Source organism: Siphateles boraxobius, unplaced genomic scaffold, assembly GCF_051911475.1.
Source record: "Siphateles boraxobius isolate OS27281-9 unplaced genomic scaffold, OSU_SipBor_1 19, whole genome shotgun sequence".
Classification (NCBI taxonomy): domain Eukaryota; kingdom Metazoa; phylum Chordata; class Actinopteri; order Cypriniformes; family Leuciscidae; genus Siphateles; species Siphateles boraxobius.
This window is the reverse complement of record NW_027508799.1, coordinates 23,859,181-23,879,767: the sequence shown is the minus strand read 5'-3', so window position 1 is coordinate 23,879,767 and position 20,587 is coordinate 23,859,181. Positions and strand designations below refer to the sequence as shown.

Below are 20,587 nucleotides of genomic sequence, written 5' to 3'. Positions count from 1 at the left end.
ATAAAAGGATTCATGATTTCTGTTCTTAAGTATTTGGGACCATCAATTCTCATAAATTACCACACAATCAAAGCACACATGCACTTTCAGATCTCCAGATGTCTGGTCATGCCCAAAAAGCTCCATAAAAGTTGTGTTTTTTCTGTACACCAGCAATGTTTAATTCATGAATAAATTATTTTGAGTTCAATCTTTTCAATGAATTGTCTCAACTGTTTTACAAAAACCATCTGAACGATTCTATAACAAACCGGCCTTACCTGTTTAGAGCTGCATTTCCCAAAAGCATTGTAAGCCTAAGTAGATTGTAGAAACCACTGGCACCAATGGTCTTTAGGATCTCCTTAGGTTTGCAATGCTTTTAAGAAATGTAGCCCAGAGCAATTCTTAAGCCAATGTCTCATTAAAACAACTTCATTTGGGTTTGGTGACTCAAAACATTTCTTTAAACAAACTGTTTGAAAGAACCAATTCACGGAAATAAGCCAGACTTACCATCACACTTTACAGATATTATGCATTTTCTCAATGTATAGAGTACACTGTTATGAAAGCTAATGGACTTTGAATGGCTTGTCATTTAAACAAAAGTATTCCAATGGAATTGAAACAAGAGACTCTGACCTGATTTTCAAGTTCATGATTGATGTTCAAGTTAATGCACACTTCTTGCCTTTTTTATGGTTCAGACCATTTCTTTTGTTTATGACTGAAGTTCAGTCACACTGGGATGTGTCCCCTGTATAGTTTATATTTAAATGCTGTGTGGTTAAATCTCAGTGGTTCTTGATGTGGAAATAAGTATTCTTTTTTCTTTTTTGAGTTTTTCCAAGGCTAAAGCATTTCATTTAATGTGCAATCTCAATTTTGGTTTCTTTTGAATATTTTTAAATCTGGTGCTTATGTTAAATAGCCATTATTGCACAATAAATTTGGTTATTTTTATGAAAACCTGTTATTGTGAGTTTTATTTGACAAAAAGGGAAAGTCTACTTATGTTTACACTTTCACAGCAGTGAAAAAATCTCAACTGTAGTTAGTGAATTGAATTCCACAGCAAATGCTCTAATTTACTGTAAAATGTGTAGCAGTGCATGTAAGTTCACAGTGGCTCCTTGTAATTTTTTTACATTATACATTATACATTACATTACATTATTTCTACTGTAATTTTACAGTGACAGCTGTAAAGACAATTTTACAGCATATATATATATATATATATATATATATATATATATATATATATATACATATGCTGTAAAATTGTCACTATATATACATGCTGTAATATATGCTGTATACATATGTAAAATGTATACTGTAAATCATTAACTACAATTTTACTGTAAAAACACAGCACACTGCACACTGCATATATATATATATATATATGCAGTGTGCAGTGTGCTGTTTTTACAGTAACATTTTAGTTAATGATTTACAGTATACATTTTACAGTCTTACTGGCAACCAAAATTGCCAGTAAGTTACTGTACATTTTACAGTATGTTTTTACAGTGTAGTAATCATTGTAGAAGAAAACAGGCAGAGTCCTGGTTCTATCCATTTGATTGTATTTAGGCAAATCTGAATGCAAGCTTGCAGTTGAATGTAAGAAAAGGGTAGGGTTTAAGTGGACAAAATGACTGGTGATCATTTGTATAAAAAATATATGAATAAATTATTTTTTTACAATAATAACACTCTCCAGAGCATTTATCCACCTTATTTAAAATGTAAGAGCAGATACAGAAATTTATAAATTGAATGTATGCAGTTATTTTTAGCTGTACAAAACAACTCGTTATGCTGCTTGCTATTGCAAACTGGTATTTCTTACATTATTAATTATTATCATAATTATAAACACACTGGTTTGCAGCACAAATAGTTTTACCATTTACTGTACTTTGTTATTTGGAAGTCTCGCACATTCACAGAAAATACCTTACTTCCGTTTTGCTAAATATTTGGATAAAGATAGGATAAATTTCATTTTTATGCCAAAGATACATTTCTCTGTGCAGAGCAAAATTAAACAAGTTTCTAACTCTCTGACAATGATATCACATGTAGCAAATAAACCGATTTCAACCTGTGTTTATTTTGTATGTTTTTTTCTCACATAGCATGACAGTCATACAGTCAACAGTCATACTCTAAACAACAAGAAACTCTTGTGTCCTCTCTCTCAAGAGATCAGCTGTAGGAGGACGAGCTAAGAAACATCCTGGTCTCTTACCCCACAATGTCTCTCCAGTGTTTAGTACACTCTGAATAACATGCAGGCAGTGGTTTTCTAGCAAGACATCAATTGCACAGCTGACAAGAACACTCGCACAAAACATATGACACAGCAACATTTAATTTTCATCATCTTTGCAATGCCATAGAAACAGTATACTAGCAATGCACTTTAACTGTGATGGTGTTTGTGGCTTATGGTGAACTTAAATGCTCAGGCTGCTATAAAGTGGCAAAGATTTTTCAAATGAAAAGCCAGAACTGCCTATCCATCATCTGTTTCTAACACATGGACAAAAGCAATCCCACAATGCCTCTCTGTATAACTATCAGATGGTCACCCCAGACCCTCAATTCCTCTGGAATGCTGGGTTGTTTGCCTGCAATTTTACTGTTTTAAATAAAACACTCATTTTTAGTGCTAGCTCAGACTTGTACAGAAATATCTGTAGTAACTTTTGAAGTGCCTGTCATGAACGTGTGTTTCAGGATTGAGAGACAGATGGGAGGAGATGGTTGGAAGAGGTAAAGGGAAAGAATGGACCAAATGTTGGGCTATTTTATGATTCATCCAAGTTATGTCCTGAGCTGAGGGAAGGGAATTAATGTTTACAACTAAATCAAATACTGGTCCTATGTCTTAATATGCGAACATCCCAACTGCACGTGGACAAATGTTGAACTGGTGTAGAACTGCAAACTGAGCAGCTCTTTTCAAGTAAAAGTCTTACAAGTACCAAGTACCAAGAAATGTGTCCTTCAGGGCTGAATTGTACTTTTAACGTTTAACGTCCAAGCAAATAGTTTTTTTGTGTTTTTTGCTAGTAGGCCTTCATCACAGGTCAATGAATATACAGTCAAGGATTATGTCAACATGGCATTAGCAGATGTAGTTGGCCATGTAGTGTTTATGTTACACAGCTGCATACTTCATCAAGTTTGCCATCAAATTCAGTATACATACTCTGACATTTATGGTAATTTGGTCATAGTCTGGGATGTATGGACACAAATATTACATATATCTTAAAGCTACTTCTAAAGCCCTTAATATAATGATTTTGAAAGCAGTATTAACTTAAATGTTTACTGTCAGCGGATATGCCGCAAAAATAACACCCTATACAAGCTATTCTACCAAAGCCTTTTCATCTTAGAATCACTATATTTATATTCACAGCCTATACTTCAGCTAGAGACATCAAGAGAACATGTTTTCTACAGGAAGTAGTTATGTTATCATGACTATATTGCAAATAGAACAAAACTTTGTCCATCCATGAGTCTGGCTGAGTGGCCAGAAAGGGTGAAGATGGAGGACAGAATCATACCTGAATTTTCTTTCAATCCTAGACAGCAGAGTTGAGAAAAGGAAATCCACATGAGTCAAGCTAGAAGATCAGCAATCAGGTTAAAAATAATAAAATATTGAGTAGCTTGCCTGTGGATAAAGGAAACTATTTTGTGTTTAGTATCTGTAGAGGCTAGAATCAAGCCTAATTTTTGTTAGACAAATCAAGATTGATGCCATTATGTTTATGAAAATATAACAACAACAACAACAAATGCGGGAACTTACAACTTTTACAATAGTCTGCCAAAGTTACTGTAATCTTGTGGTTCAATGATTTGACTAACATTGTGGTGATGTGAAATGTTGTATTGAATACATCAACAACAAAAAAATCAATGCTGTTTCCCATAGTAGTGAAAGCAATTACAGTTACAAAATTAAGATGAACTGCATGCAGATACAGTAGAATATGGTATAAATGTTGGCAGTGTTCAGAGATTCAAGCTGCAACTAGTTTGCTATTAATACAACATTTTGGCACTGTAATTCCTCAGTTAAATAAAAAAAAAAACATACGATTTAGTTAACAGTTAGCTAAATCTCAGCAAATTCACACAATGTCCAGCAATATTTCATTTCAGTTTAGTGTTTCAGTTGAATTCTAGATAGCCTTCAACATCGCTGCACATTTTGCCATTTTATATACAAGTAGATATTTTTCATAACTTTTACTCTAAACAATCTAATTTCCTTACCGACAGGCTTATTAATAATATGATTACAATTTTGAGCGATTAAGGTGTTTAACATGCGGAAATATTAAGATGCAGTTAGATGACATATGGTGCAACTTCTTATAGAGTGCACACTGGGATATTCACAATTTGCACAAATATGTCTCTCTTTAGATGTGAATATCTTGTCAAATTCAACTACTACTCTTCGTACAATATCATACAAGACTGATTTTTTATGTGCAAGATTTTCAAGATTCCAGACTATTGCTGCCCATTTTTCATACAAACGTGTTCATCAACATTTTAGAAAGTAAATATTGTCGTCAATGTGCAAGTTACCAGATGTGGTTTGCCAGGATCATGAATAAAGACGTACAGATGTCAATCAGCGTGTCTAATAAGAGCAATAGCCTTAATTTGTTTGATGAACTACTGGGGGGATGTGACCCTATTCAAAGATGATCTCTGAGGCCTGGCGTAGGCAGTTGGCCGTGTCATCTGGCATACTGGTGTGTGTGATGTTGTTTCCATCCAAGCGCAGGGTCCTCAGTCTTGAGTAGTTGACCGGGGAGCTGAACTTGCAGATATTTGTCAGGTCAAACTCTGAAAAAAAGAAGTAGAAATGGAGTAAAAACCATGCAAAATCTGTTGCTTGATCAGATGGACACAGAGAAAGACTTACTGTTTATCTCATTGACTTGCAGGTACAGGTGCTCCAGCGATTCGTTGATCTCAGGAATGGTCTTCAGCTTGTTGAAAGACAGGTCGAGCTCAAGGAGAGAGGATACGTTGAACACACCTGCAGGGATTCCAGAGTCCACCAGCTTGTTGTGGGAGACACGCAGATACTGCAGGAGTGGCAGCTTGGCCAGGTAGCCACCAGGGATGCTGTCTATGTCGTTATTGTCAGCATAGAGCATCAAAAGCGAAGCTGAAACTCCCGTGGGAAGTTTCTTGAGCTTGTTCTCGCTCACGTCCAGCAGAACAAGGGACTTGAGGTTTTTGAAGGCACCTGTGATGCTCTCAGTAGTCAACTTGTTCTTGGACAGGTGAAGGGTGGCCAGGTTTTCCATCCCAGACAAGGTGTTAGCAGGGAACGAGCTTAGCTGGTTGGCAACCAGCTTCAACTCATTCAGAGACTTCGTACGAAGACCAGGGGGTTTGGTCAGCTTGTTATGACTGAAGAGGAGCTTCTCCAAGCTGCCCAGTTTATCAATGGTACCAGCCTGGATCTTTTCGCTGGTGATGTTGTTGTTGTCGAGGACGAGCCAGCGAAGGTCAGTGACGTTATCGAACACGCCAGCCTTGATCTCCTCAATAAAGTTGTTCTGTAGATAGAGGTATTTGATTCCAGTTGGCACAATGGGAATGAACTTCAAGTTTCGCGCGTTGCAGTACATAGCTGTGGGGAAGCTGGGGGGACATTCGCACTCCTGAGCACAATTGGAACTTGATGCTCCCTCCAGTGGTGCGTAGGGCATGTAGTATTCGTCTTCGTAATCATACTGACCCAAACTCTGACATACCAGTCCAGCCAATAAGAAGGAGCCCAGAGCAAACATGGCTGGACAACTTAGATGAATCGAACCTGAACAAGAGAAGATGAGAAGAGAAGAGAAGAGAAGAGAAGAGAAGAGAAGAGAAGAGAAGAGAAGAGAAGAGAAGAGAAGAGGTTTCTTTGGTTATATAATATAACGTGAAAAAAAAATGTGTAAGAACAACAGAACCTCAGACATAAACTAAAACCAGAGACATTCTTCTAATGGAAATTGATGACTTCATCCTCAAGAGTGCAAAAAGGCCCAGACAGCCGTTCCTCCCCACACAAATTATACGCACATTTCTTATGTGCAGATCCAAGTTCATCTCAAGTTACATTAACGTTACCTCATGTCTCCTATTTGCGTGCAATGTTGAATTATAATTGAATTGTAAATGAACAATGCAAGAGTACTTTTATAATATTGGCTAATAAAATAATATTTCACGAAGGTTAAAAGAAGAATAAATTGCAGCAGGTGTCACACACGGAATTTTGCAACACAGTATGTGTCAAAACAATTTGTAGCAGAAAAATACCAAATTAAATCCAGTACTGCAAAACCTCTCTCTGTTAAAGCACAACATAAAAATTCATGCATGCTTAACAATTCTCTTCTACTAGCTCATGCATTCATAAATCATCAATATGAATTATTCAGAACAATTGAATATAATAATTTACCTAAAATGTACTTGATAGAACTGGAAGCATCTCAAACATTACCAAGCCGAGTATCCGCAATATGCTCATACACCCCAGAAAATCTGCCAAGCAGATTTCTGATAATCTCATCCAGACAGATCAAAAGCGAGCATGAGCATTCAGATGCTAGATATCCTTACCTTCCTGCTTCTCTCTCTTTGTACGACTTCAGGTAGAGTTGTGTGCGGCCCGAGGACTCTGGAGAGAAAGAGTAAGGGAGGGAGAGAGCAGACAGCGAGAGAGAGAGAGAGAGAGAGAGAGAGAGAGAGAGAGAGAGAGAGAGAGAGACACTCAAGCCAGACCTCAGTTGCCCAAGATTGATAGAAAACAGAAGTCAGGCGGTTCTAGTGTGTAGATGTCAGCAGTTGTTCACCGTGGCACATCTGGATTCTAACAAGGTTCAGGTGTAGCAAAGCAGCTTGGGACATGTAGTCCTTCATGGGACAAAGAAGGGAGCAACGACTCACTGGGGAGGGTTGGCAAATATATATATACCTGTATAGCTGCCACACAGACACACACACACACACACACACACACACACACACACACACACACACACACACACACAATTTTCCAACCCATCCTTTCCAAACAATCCCCAAAAAACAATTCAGCTATTGTGTGAGTCGCAAACAAGCCAACAAACACCTCGACCACCAGTTCCTTCATAGCCAATACTAAACATTTCTCATAAAAAATAAATATTCTTAATAAAACAAAGGGTAACGAAACTATTTGGAAAATCGCCTAGAAAAAAAATTGGCTACTTGAAATGACAGCTGTCTGCTATTAGACTACTAGGCTGTAAATAAGACTTGGAAAAATTGACCAAATAAGAAGGTAGTGGGCCAAACCAGTCTTACATAACTGTGTTGTCTGTCTTCTGCATCTGAATGGAGAGTGTATCCAATTCTTAACAGCTGGTAGACTACATATCATCTAACAGTATGCCATCTTTTAATCTTAAGCCTCATAAAAGCCAGACGGCTTCTGTCTGGCTGTAGTCATAGAACTCTCTGATGGGCAGCTCACACACAGCGGTGGACTGGAACTCATGCGGGATCCAGGAGAGACGGAGCTGATTGCAGGTCAGTTTGGCTTTAATAGCACACGTTGGCTTTTAGGAATGCAGTAAATCCAGAAAAACAGATGAGAGGTTGGTTCTGTAAACCTTGTGTTTATCAGAGGAGATGAGATTATGTACTGTCTTAGATTACTGCAAAGTTAATAAAGATTATCAAGATAAACCAAATCAAATGTCAAATAAAATGAAAGAATTGTAATTCTAAATATTATAATTATTATTATAATTAATATTATCTACAGGACAAAAAGCTCTAGATGGTCACCACCAAAACCCCCAACCTTGTCCCCCCTCCCCCTAAAAATAAAGAATGATGGGAGAATAGAAACAAGAGGTTGAGAGACAAATACAAATACAAACACTAGTTAAATGCTTTAACACAATGGCATGTTATAGCATGTGCGGTAACTGCTAGGCCATGGATCAGATGGCGTTGAATGGTCTTAAATTGCTCTGCAGCAGTGCCCATGCTTGTCAACAGCGCTGTGACCTTATCACCCGTTCCTCATCTGTCATGTCCCCTGGAGGTCATCACTCCACTCATCTGTCAGGCCTCCAGGGCAAGAGCTCATTTTTGGACATCATGTATGAAGTTATGTAGCAGGGGCAGGTCAAGGCAAACCTGTGCAGCTGTACCTGATGCAGGTATGCAAGACTTGCTATTGCTCTCAAACCATGCAAAAATGCTATATCTGCAGGGTGACTAAAAAAATCTGCTGCAGTAGCACAAGCACTTTTTTAACGATCTTAGCATATTGCTTACCGCATTCTGGAATGCCATTTCAAACACACTCCTATAATCACCGTTATTTGGCAGGTAATTTATTAAATGTTTCGTTAACTGGTGGTAATTATCTTTGTTTAAAATACACAAGGGTTATTTTAGCATCACTGAGATACAATTATATACATGTGTCTATATATATATATATATATATATATATATATATATATATATATATATACACACTCACCTAAAGGATTATTAGGAACACCTGTTCAATTTCTCATTAATGCAATTATCTAATCAACCAATCACATGGCAGTTGCTTCAATGCATTTAGGGGTGTGGTCCTGGTCAAGACAATCTCCTGAACTCCAAACTGAATGTCAGAATGGGTGATTTAAGCAATTTTGAGCGTGGCATGGTTGTTGGTGCCAGACGGGCCGGTCTGAGTATTTCTCAATCTGCTCAGTTACTGGGATTTTCACGCACAACCATTTCTAGGGTTTACAAAGAATGGTGTGAAAAGGGAAAAACATCCAGTACGCGGCAGTCCTGTGGACGAAAATGCCTTGTTGAGGCTAGAGGTCAGAGGAGAATGGGCCGACTGATTCAAGCTGATAGAAGAGCAACTTTGACTGAAATAACCACTCGTTACAACCGAGGTATGCAGCAAAGCATTTGTGAAGCCACAACACGCACAACCTTGAGCCGGATGGGCTACAACAGCAGAAGACCCCACCGGGTACCACTCATCTCCACTACAAATAGGAAAAAGAGGCTACAATTTGCAAGAGCTCACCAAAATTGGACAGTTGAAGACTGGAAATATGTTGCCTGGTCTGATGAGTCTTGATTTCTGTTGAGACATTCAGATGGTAGAGTCAGAATTTGGCGAAAACATAATGAGAACATGGATCCATCATGCCTTGTTACCACTGTGCAGGCTGATGGTGCTGGTGTAATGGTGAGGGGGATGTTTTCTTGGCACACTTTAGGCCTTAAAAAAGGCCTTAGTGCCAACTTTAGGCCTTAGTACCAATTCATTCTTTGAACGTGACGTCACAAGTGCTGGCTGGCGGGCAAGAACGTCGTTCTCTAGCAAGGAAACCCAGTAAAGTAATCAAGGATCTTGCCAGGACGTCGCCAGTTATAATATACAAAAGTTGGTGTTTTGAGGTGTAAACGACATGCCAGATAGTTGTTGTGCGATTGGATGCACTATTATTCAGCATAATCGGGTTAAGACCGTGCATGTAAACGCGCTCATTCCCTTAAAGTGAAAGTAGAAACTGACTGAGCTTTCAGCATCTGTTGCTGCATTAACTCCGCGTACTCTCAGAGACAACGATGGATATAACAGTATAGTGACTATCTTAATTTACTGGCTTAATATTTCTCTTGTGGACCTACATTAATGACAGTAAATAATTAGAAGAATATTTTGAATTTTTGAAGCTGCTTTTTATTTTCACAGATGGCAGAGTTGTGCTGTTCGTGAACTAAAGACTGCTATTTTGTTTCCATAGAACATTAACAATACGTTTAATGAGACTAATAAAAATAAAAACAATACAATTACTAAATATTAATAATATCACTAAAATGATATAGAGCTCGGTATCGTTTCGTCATTTTAGTGATATTATTAATATTTAGTAATTGTATTGTTTTTAGTGTTATTAGTGTCATTAAACGTTTTGTTAATGTGCTATGGAAACAAAATAGCCTCACTATATAATTGATTTTAGGCTAGTATTGGAAATTTGCCATTTTTTCAGCGTTTGTTGCCCGCCTGGTATCCATGGTAGTCACGTGACTGCAAAATGAATTGGGCATCGTTTAAATGCCACGGCTAGTGATGGCAAAATGAGGCTTCCTGAACCACTGAGACCTTGCAGCCCATTGCTTCACCCAAAGGTTCATTACTCGAAGCTTCATTCAGCATTGCTCACTAGTGACACCTAGCTACTGTGCAAAGAAATAGCAGACAAATTAATTAATTCTGGACCAATGACCTGAGCAGACTTATGATGTCCATATAAAGCCACTACCCACTCCGTTCTGTTTCATTTATTTATTTATTTATTTATTTTCTTCTCACTGTTAATGTATGTAACCTTTCATTTGCAATAATTAAAAGACCTGAGCAGACATTTGTCCATTGCCTGGGTATAAAATATGTAGCCTATCTTTCTCTGTCTGAATTTACTTGTGCAGAGACAACTGTCACACACACAGTTAATTAATTATTCATAAATTGTTTGTATAGTGACAGTATGAACAACAAAATTGGCAGTGTGTTGCGTGCAGTGCTTATTGTGGAGGGAGTGTAATAAAGCAAACTGAAACAGAATAGTCTTGGGTGGAAAAAAGTTAAGAATTGTATCTGGGGTGTTTTGTGCAGTGAACTGCTACTAGTTTTAGTGCAGTGTTGTGCTTATGGGACTGGGGATATAGAGGAGCACACTGCAACACTGCAGTTGCGGGTGGGTGAAGGAAGGATTACAATAGATTTTTACAGAGAAACAGAATCTTTTCAAGTGTGTGGGGTTTAGACGATTCCTCTTCTTGGACAAAACCTCTCAAGCCTTGAAAATATCCTTTCACAAGGAACAGAGGATGCAGAGGAACATAAAAAATGCCAGTGTCAGTTGGTATAAATGAGGATACTGATGCTTCTGTTGAGCCCAGACAGGGGAGGATTTATTCTTTCTTGTTGGAAGAGTCGCAAAAAGCAAACAAATCCAAAAGGGCGATCCAAAACAAAAAGCAGTCCAGATCCAAAAATCCAAATAATCTTATCTCATTAACATAACAAGACTATAATATAGCTACTATAATTAATAATAATACTACACGTATTCTAACCTGATATAATGTAATAATATACAGCCCTAATACATATATGACTCAATAACGACAATAACAATGAGAGTTCTCTGACTCTCTGACACTACAATTGCTTCTACTACTCCTAACAACACCCACAAGGTGGCGCGAGTTTCGAATCCCCTTTATCCATTGCGACACTCAGACCGAAACCGATGATGTATCCACACAAACCGAGGCCTCGTTTGTCGTTAGTCACGTGATTTTCACGTAAACAACACAAGCCTCGAATCGCGGCTTCATCTGACAAGCCCATTTTTTCTCGACACAAGCTCCGACGCCTCGGTTCAAATGTCACATCACTAGCCACGGCATACCTGAGCATTGTTTCTGACCATGTCCATCCCTTTATGGCCACCATGTACCCATCCTCTGATGGCTACTTCCAGCTGGATAATGCACCATGTCACAAAGCTCGAATCATTTCAAATTGGTTTCTTGAACATGACAAGGAGTTCACTGTACTAAAATGACCCCCACAGTCACCAGATCTCAACCCAATAGAGCATCTTTGGGATGTGGTGGAACAGGAGCTTCGTGCCCTGAATGTGCATCCCACAAATCTCCATCAACTGCAAGATGCTATCCTATCAATACATTTCTAAAGAATGCTTTCAGCACCTTGTTGAATCAATGGCACGTAGAAGTAAGGCAGTTCTGAAAGGGGGTCAAACACAGTATTAGTATGGTGTTCCTAATAATCCTTTAGGTGAGTGTATATATATATATATACACTCTAAGATACTAAAATACAAAATAACACTTTGTATTTTAAACAAAGATAATTACCACCAGTTAACTGAACATTTATTAAATTACCTTTTATAAAATTAAAATTGTAATAACTATTTTATTTTCATACTTTGAATTTGATTTTACTTTTATATTTTCATTTTAAAGTTTTGGTCATTTTGTTGCTTGTTTGTGTTGTTTTTATTAGTTTAAAAAAATTCTACATAGTTCCCTTTCGAGGGAACTCGTGCTGCGTCGAGAATCGACACATTGAGGAACGCCTCCACGTGACGCGTCTGAAGCCTGTATGGAACTAGTCCAATCTTAATTGGTGTTGCGTCATGACGTCACTCGCGATGTCGCGTGTGACGGTGAAGCGGAAGCTATAAAAGGATATAAATCGGAACATAACAGCGTCAGCTTTCTGTTCTACAGCAAGCGTTCTCTGTGAAACTGTACGTCTTATTTGGTGTTGTTTGTCTTCCTATATATAAAAAGTATGTCAGAAAAGCAATTCAGGCAGTGTGCATCCCTTTGCCCGCGCTTCTTGAGCGAGGATGACACACACTTGCTTTGTGTTGTTTGTTTGGGAGCGGAGCACGCACAGGCAGCACTCGAGGGCTCTGTCTGTGCCAACTGTGAACAAATGACCCTAAGAACGCTCTGCTCCCGCCTGAGCCTGTTTAATGAGTCAGGCCAGGCACGCGCTCCCTGTGGATCAGGCACCTGCAATCATGGGGATCGTAGAAGGATCTGGCCGATGATGTTGAGACGGCTTCGGCCCTTTCTCAACATTCATCGACCAGTTCCCGTGGTCCTGCGCATGGGTCGGAAGCACGCTCTGTGGCTTCTTCCGCCCGTGAGGAGGACCGCATGCTCGATTTATCTGGTTCCGAGGATCTGGATATTTTGAGCATGGAGGCAGGAGAAAGTGAAACACCCAACTCTCCTGTCTTCGAGGAGCTGCTGGAGGTTGTGACTAGGGCAGTGGGTAAATTAAAGATTGATTGGCCCCCCGAAAGGCAGGAAGTGACGAAAAAGAGTAAACTTGATGAGCGCTTCCTGCACAGCCTTCACGCCGGAGCCTTCCAATTTTCTCTGATCTCCACAGTGAGGTGTCGAAATCATGGAATAAGCCCTTCTCTTGTCTATCTAGCCCCAATGTACATATATATTCATCAATTATGGGGGCAAAAGAGAAGGGCTATGGCTAATGGCTATGGCGATGCCTCGGGTCGAGGAGACTTTTGCATCTCATCTCTCGCCCGATGCTGCATCGTCCCTGAGGGCTCCGGCGCTTCCCTCCAAACCCTGCCGTACCAACTCGGCTATGGTTGGGAAGGCATATATGGAGGCAGGTCAGGCTGGTGCATGCCTGCACACAATGGGGCTTCTGCAGGCATACCAGGCCGACCTCCTCAAAGAGGTAGACGACAGCGGGGAGGTCGCCCTCGACGATATTCAGGAAATGCGTAGAGCGGATGACTTGTCTCTCCGTGCTACCAAGGAGACGGCCCGCGCTATTGGCCGCTCCATGGTAGCTATGGTAGCTACGGAGAGATACCTGTGGCTGAACCTGTAGGGCATCGGGGACAAGGACAGGGCCTTCCTCCTCGATGCCCCGATTTCGTCTTCTGGCCTTTTCGGCGACGCAGTCAATACTGTCGTCGAGAGGTTTCAGGAGATGAAACGACAGTCAGCCGCTTTTAAACATCTCATCCCCCACCGTCGTTCTAGGTCTCATGGATCAGCTGCCAGGGGGCAGTCCCATGAGGCAGCCGCCAGCTCATCACACCTGCAGCAGCAGAAGGAGAGCGTTGCTTCTCGAGCTCCCCTGAAAAAGGCCTGGAGTCAGAAGCAACAATCTCAGCGAAGTCCTCCAAACCGAAGACAGATCTGAGGACTGTCATTCAGGTGAGGAAGGCTTCGGCTCTGAGGCCCTGACGTGATGCGCAGGGCTCTGAGGGTGGTCCCCCCTGTGATCAAGCACCAACAGCTCGCTCCTTCATGGAGCCCTCAGGAAATCGATTTTCGCTTCCCGCTGCTAAGTTTGCTTTGGGACGCATCGGTTTCCAACTATAGAGCATGTACCTCCTCAAGAACGAGAAGGAACTGTTCTACAGCCAGTACTCCATAGTTCCCAAGAAGGATGGGGGATTACATCCCATAATAGATCTCAGGGTATTAAACCGGTCTCTGAGGAGATACAGGTTCAAAATGGTAACTATACCTATCATCGTGAGTCAGATCAGGTCCGAGGACTGGTTCGTCACGATAGATCTAAAAGATGCTTACTTCCATATTTCCATCCTTCCACAACACAGGAAGTTCCTATGGTTCGCTTTTGGGGGAAAGGCTTATCAATACAGGGTTCTTCCATTCGGCCTAGCACTGTCACCTCGCACCTTCACAAAATGCATGGATGCTGCCCTTGCTCCTTTGAGACTTCAAGGCATTCGCATCCTCAGGAGATGGTGGTTCAACATCGAGATGTTGTTCTGAACCATCTAAGGTGCTTGGGACTAAGACTCAATGTCAAGAAGAGTTCATTAGTTCCTCTGCAAAGAACTATTTTTCTGGGGTTAATATGGGACTCAGTCACGATGCGGGCACAGCTATCTCCCGCTCGTATAAATACCATCTTGACTACAGTAACGAGTTTCAGGCTAGGCCAAACCATCACGGTCAAACACTTTCAAAGAGTGCTGGGTCTCCTGGCAGCAGCATGCAACGTAATTCCTTTTGGTCTGCTGTACATGAGAGCCCTACAGTGGTGGCTCAGGACCAGAGGGTTTTCCCCGAGGGGGAACCCATTTTGCACTATCAAAGTAACATGCAGATGCCTTCGTTCTTTGGTGATGTGGAAGAAACCTTGGTTCCTGACCCTAGGTCCTGTGTTGGGGGCACCGTGTCAGAGAAAAATTGTGACCACGGATGCTTCTCTCACAGGTTGGGGTGCGGTTATGGAAGGCCGCTACACCAGGGGTCTTTGGAAGGACCATTAATCTCTCTTGACACATCAACTGCCTGGAGACGTTGGCTGTAATTCTGGCCCTCAGACATTTCCTTCTGGACCTCAGAGGTCATAATGTTCTAGTGCGGACAGACAATATGTCCATGGTCTCCTATATAAATCGACAGGGGTGCCTGAGATCGCGCCCTCTATGCAGACTGGCGCATCAGGTCCTTTTGTGGTCCCAGGGCACCCCCTGGGGCTGGATGCCATGGTGCAGAGCCAAGGCTACGTCTGTACGCATTTCCCCCGATCGCTCTGCTCCCAGGGGTTCTGACAGTGGTCCTCGAAGGGATATCCCCGGCACACTTTGAACCCTTGGATGAGGTGTCTGAGAAATTTATGTCCTTTAAAGTAGCCTTCCTGCTTGCCATTACGTCCCTCAAAAGAGTTGGGCACCTGCAGGCTTTATCGGTTGCTCCCTCTTGCCTCGAGTTCGCTCCCGGCAAAGTGAAGGCCATTCTCCACCCTAGACCTGGCTATGTGCCTAAGGTGCCGTCAAATGTGGCACGGTCTATAATTCTTCACGCTTTTCATCCTCCACCGCATGTGTGGGATGAGCAAGCTAAACAGCATTTATTGACGTTACGACTGTAACCGAGACGCTGCGTCCCTCGGCCACACTTCTAGCGCTCCTGAGAACGACTTGCTTCGACCAATCAGAAGATGACGCTGTTATGTTCCAGTGTCCTTTTATAGCTTCCGCTTTACCGTCAAATGCGACGTCGTGAGTGACAATCAAGCAACACCAATCAAGATTGGACTAGTTCCATACAGTCTTCAGACGAGTCACGCTGGAGGCGTTCCCCAATGTGTCGATTATCGACGCAGCGTCTCGTTCCCTTCTCAGGGAACAGTTGTACAGTCGTAACCCAAGACGTTTTCATTATTTTTTATTTTAGTTTTTTAGTTATTTATGTACATAGATTTAAACTAAATGAAAATTAGAAATGTTGCCTTGGAAAGAAGCTTTTTATCATTTTTTATAATTTTATATAATTTTTTAAAGTTTTTTTATTTTTATTTTATTTCAGTTAGAATTGATCTTAAATGTTTGTTTTTAAATTTTAGTTTTATTTAACTATAATAACCCTGAACAGATGTAGTTTTATTGTAAAATAGTGTTTTGTAAAGTAAAAGAAGTATGAAAATTGCTACATAATTTGTAGGGACAAGGTCATTCCCAGAACCATCATATTTGTTTGGATTTAATTTTAATTTTAAATTACTTTTTTTGTTAACACTTTATTTTAGAGTGTCCTTGTTACATATGTTACATGTAATTACCATAGTAATAACAGTAAATTATGCCTAATTACATGCAATTAATCCTCAACCAAATCCTAATCCTACCCTAACCCTATAGTAAGTACATGTAGTTAATTAATATTACACTGTACTTAAATATTTAATTACACTGTAACAATGACATCTTTAAATAAAGTGTAATCCTTTTTTCATATTTTTGTTAATGTATGTGTATTTTTATAACATGATATATTGTTTTGTGCATTACTTGAACTGTCAACTATACAGTTTACCAACCTATAACATTGTCACAATATTTCTTTTTTGACAAATACAGCTGGCAGTTTTATGGTACAAATCTATTTATTTGACCACAAAGCCAGTGTCTAAGCCTGACTATGTCCAGCCCAACTTGAGCAATGACGTTAAGTAATTTGTATAATACAGTAAGTATTCTGTTGTCCAGCTGTGTTCTCGCTGTCTTTCCTGTCTGGACACATGCAGACACACATGGAAAATGAGAACCTCAGCATCCTGTAGATCACTGGAAAGATACTCGACTCCAGTTCCATGAACAGCACCAGCATTGACCCACTTTGAAGTGTTTACACAGAGATTTGTCTCCTTGAAGATTTCTGTTGAGTATCATTTCCTCTTTTCATCTCACCTACATGAGTTTATATTGACGTTAGTGGATATATTCACTCTGTCTACGCACAGGAAAGTCTACAACCTCAGCTTGGTTTCTGACAGTGCCAGACACTTCCAGTCAAGTTTCCTAATTTCCAGCCATTTTCCTGGCCTGGATGCTTTGGAGACAGACAAAACTGGTTGTAGACTGACTAAATTAAACCACATATTATGAACCTAACAAAATTGAATGTTTATTCTTCAGATCTTGTCAACAGCTTTACAGGGGTTCCTCTCCTTGGTTTAAGGTGTTATTTCTACCTGAACTGACATTTACAATTGACTTTTACTGGCAAATCCTAATGCTATCAGTCATACTAACCAACAGTTTTTTGCCAGCTGTTTATTGAGCTGAGTCATGATACTCATTTAATTATATCTGAGGAGTACCTCATATGGTTCCCATTTCAATGCATGTCTTTGTTTAGCCAAACACAATTCATATTGGTTTCAAAAATGCAGAGAGAGCTGACTAAAGAAAACAAAAGAAAACAAGGTAAAACTTTGCAGGGTGGCTTATGTTTACAGTGAAACACAGTAGCAAAAGAGTGAGTTCATAAACCTTGGTCAACCAGTTTAAATTTCTCACTTGTGAGACAAATAAAGGCTGATCTAATCTAACGTAATCTAATCTAATCTAAAATACGGTGTCGGTCAGCTTCATTTTTACCGGTTTTATTAACAGTTAAGCCCTTACTCACTATATCTTTGAGATTATGCTAAATTAAAAATCATGCTATCTAACATTTATTTTAAAAGTACTGCATTACATTAACTAATTGTGTAACTAAATGTATACTTTTTATGGACAATAATGTGTTATGTTACGTTTGCATTACTTATTCTCAGCTGGGCTGGGCTTGCTTGTTTGTGTTTTAATAACCAAAACAAAAAAGTTATATTTTTGACAAATGTAAAGGCCCTGTCACACCAAAAGTGAAATGAATAAGCCTCAGGCTGAAGTAAATGCAAATTCAAGCATGTTCAATAATGTTCAATAAACATCTCAAACAAACCAGTTGTGCTGCCATTCTGGATCGCAGAAGAATAAGACGTGGGGGAAGAAAGTCTAACAACAAAAAATTTAACATAAATGTGAAGTCATTTTGCTTATTAGTAAATGCATTGGTTAATGAAATTAGATTAAATACATAAAGTATATTAGTTTATTTTAACATTTAATTAATGCAAGTTTGTGTAATATTCAGAGTTTGCATATTCACACACTTCAGATTTCTCTCAACATGAGGACAGGAAAGCCGCAGTCAATAAATGGGAAAACAAAGTAACCTGCATTACTTACTGGTGGTACGTTCGATCCATTTCCATGAATAAGTTAAAACTATCATTTTCAAACAAATCAATTCTAAACTCTGTTTTTGTAAAAATACATGTAGGTAATTATACTGCTGATTAGTAATGTGCATTTTATAGTTAGAAAATAAATAAATAAATAAATCTGTGATAATTCAGTGGAAAGTATGAAAAGGATGTCTTGATTTTTCTTAACAAGATTTCAATTAGTCTTATTGCTTTTTACTTTTTTAACACGTTTGAATCTACATGGCTGTATGTATATTTGCTTTGAAATGCATTAAAAAGTAATGCAACATAATATTGTCAAATGCTGAAAAGGTCTGAATTACCAGATAATATATTAAAATATGTATTAATAAATATGAATATATTATTCATAGACAACATTATGAACCCAGTGTGAAGTAGAGTGTGAAGTATAAAACTTAAATAATGTAATATTTTTAAACATTTTGTAAGCGTGTGTGTTTGTTATATATATTATAGGCCAATAGGGTTGGGTTTAGAAATATATATATAAGTCTACACATGCATTATTTTTCATTTTTTAATTTTAAAGTTAAACAATTTAGCTCTATGCCACACTGGGTGGGTTTTTGGGGCAAATTACTATTACTAAAATGTCTTAGCTGGTGCTGTTTTAGATCAATATGTTAACCTTGTAAAATCCCTCCTATCACCTCTTTCCTCTTAATTAGCTAGAGGCTTTTTAGGCAGACGCAGTTTAGACACAAATAGTCGAGTGTTGGGTGAACAAATGCACCTCAGACACCTCAGTACTGCCACAAACAGACTCAGTGCTGAGCCTCACATTGACAAGCACACACACACACAAACACACAACACACACACACACACACACACACACACACACACACACACACACACACACACACACACACACACACACACACACACACACACACACACACACACACACACACACACACACACACACACATATGGTAGCGCATGTGCCACTGGGTGGCTGTACAGGTAAGTTCAGACTTCAGTAGGCCTATATCCACTTAATATACCAGCAAGCTAGTTAAGATGTCACAGCTCACACACTTGCATGATGTGGAGGCATGTGAAACAGAGCTCTCACAGACACAAGGCTGCACCAGTGCCCTGTACTACGGAATAAGCGTTTCCCATTCTGAGAATGACATCACTTCTGTCATTAAGTGACGCATGATTCATCAGCTCTAATTGTGATAGGAGTTATTCCCAACCCATATATAACAGATATGACAACATCTTTAGTGCTGTCAGTTTGATGAAAATAACTTTTTTTCTTCTTTTTTATAATGAAATAATTTCAGCTTTATATTTCAGAATGTGACTTTTTATCAGGGCTATTTCATTTTTTATATATATTATTAAAGTATTTATTCATATTTTATATGTATTTATATATATTAGTCATTTTTGATCATTCAGATAATTAGATTTTAGTTTTTATTTTAGTTTTAGTATGTGCTTTTTGGGCATTTTTATTACTTATTACCACATTAACTTATTTATTTTATTTTATTAATAAAACAGAAAACCGTGTATATTGAATGTATATCGTCAGTTTGTGTAGATGAGAGTTATATGACTCGTGGGTGAAATTGTTGAGATACAGTGAATTAAATCCCTCAATTCAAAGACTAAATGTGTCATTGGAGTTTATTTATAAAATGATGGCCACTTCAAAATGTATTAAATTTATTATAATAGAATTATATTAAAATAACAATAGCTATTTACCGATTACTGATGATAGTATTCTCCTCTGTAAGCTTCCTCTGCTCTCATCTTCAGGTTTAAAACTCTTCTTCAGTGCAGTCAGATGATATTAGCTCTTTCCACAGTTAAATAAATATACCACGTTACACACACACACACACACACACACGCACACGCGCACACGCACACACACACACAACCCCACACTGTGTCCTCTCCATCTCTCTTACACACACACACATTACACTTTAACACTGAGTTGTGGAGGAGGGGTTTAATTATTAAAGCTCATATGAGTTATAAAATAGTGCAGCACAAAATAGTCCACAAGGCGTCACCAGAGAGAAACGAGAGAGAATCTGGTGGCTTTGTTATGAAATTGATGAATGAAACAGACACCTGTGTTTCAATAAATTTACACCTCTGCTGTATGCTATATCTCAACATATATCTTTGAAAACTAACGTATAACAGTATTAAAGTAGGCTATTACTTACTTGAATGTTTTTTTTTTTTTTTTTTGCTGTTGTTAGTTAATGTTCAGTGTCTTGCCATAACATAGTGCTCTTCATAGTTGATCAAAAATGCACCTAAGCCAAATATGATCTTCACTTATGATATTTTCAG

The 20,587-nt window shown here is 39.1% G+C and overlaps 1 protein-coding gene across 1 annotated transcript; it reads right to left on the bottom strand.

The window, feature by feature from the left end:
• Window positions 1-3,886: 3,886 nt before the first annotated feature.
• Window positions 3,887-6,986, bottom strand: lum (lumican). The gene is made up of 3 exons (XM_077234445.1): window positions 6,664-6,986; window positions 4,961-5,866; window positions 3,887-4,881 (listed from the first exon to the last, which is right to left on the bottom strand). The coding sequence occupies exons 2-3, from the start codon at window positions 5,838-5,840 to the stop codon at window positions 4,727-4,729; spliced, it is 1,035 nt and encodes a 344-aa protein (XP_077090560.1). The 5' UTR covers window positions 5,841-5,866; window positions 6,664-6,986; the 3' UTR covers window positions 3,887-4,726.
• Window positions 6,987-20,587: the final 13,601 nt, after the last annotated feature.

Coding starts and splice junctions, on each gene's coding strand:
- lum (XM_077234445.1), bottom strand. CDS start 5,840: ATGTTTGCTCTGGGCTCCTTCTTATTGGCTGGACTGGTATGTCAGAGT. Junction 4,882..4,960: donor GCAAGTCAATGAGATAAACA/GTAAGTCTTTCT, acceptor TCTTTTTTTCAG/AGTTTGACCTGACAAATATC.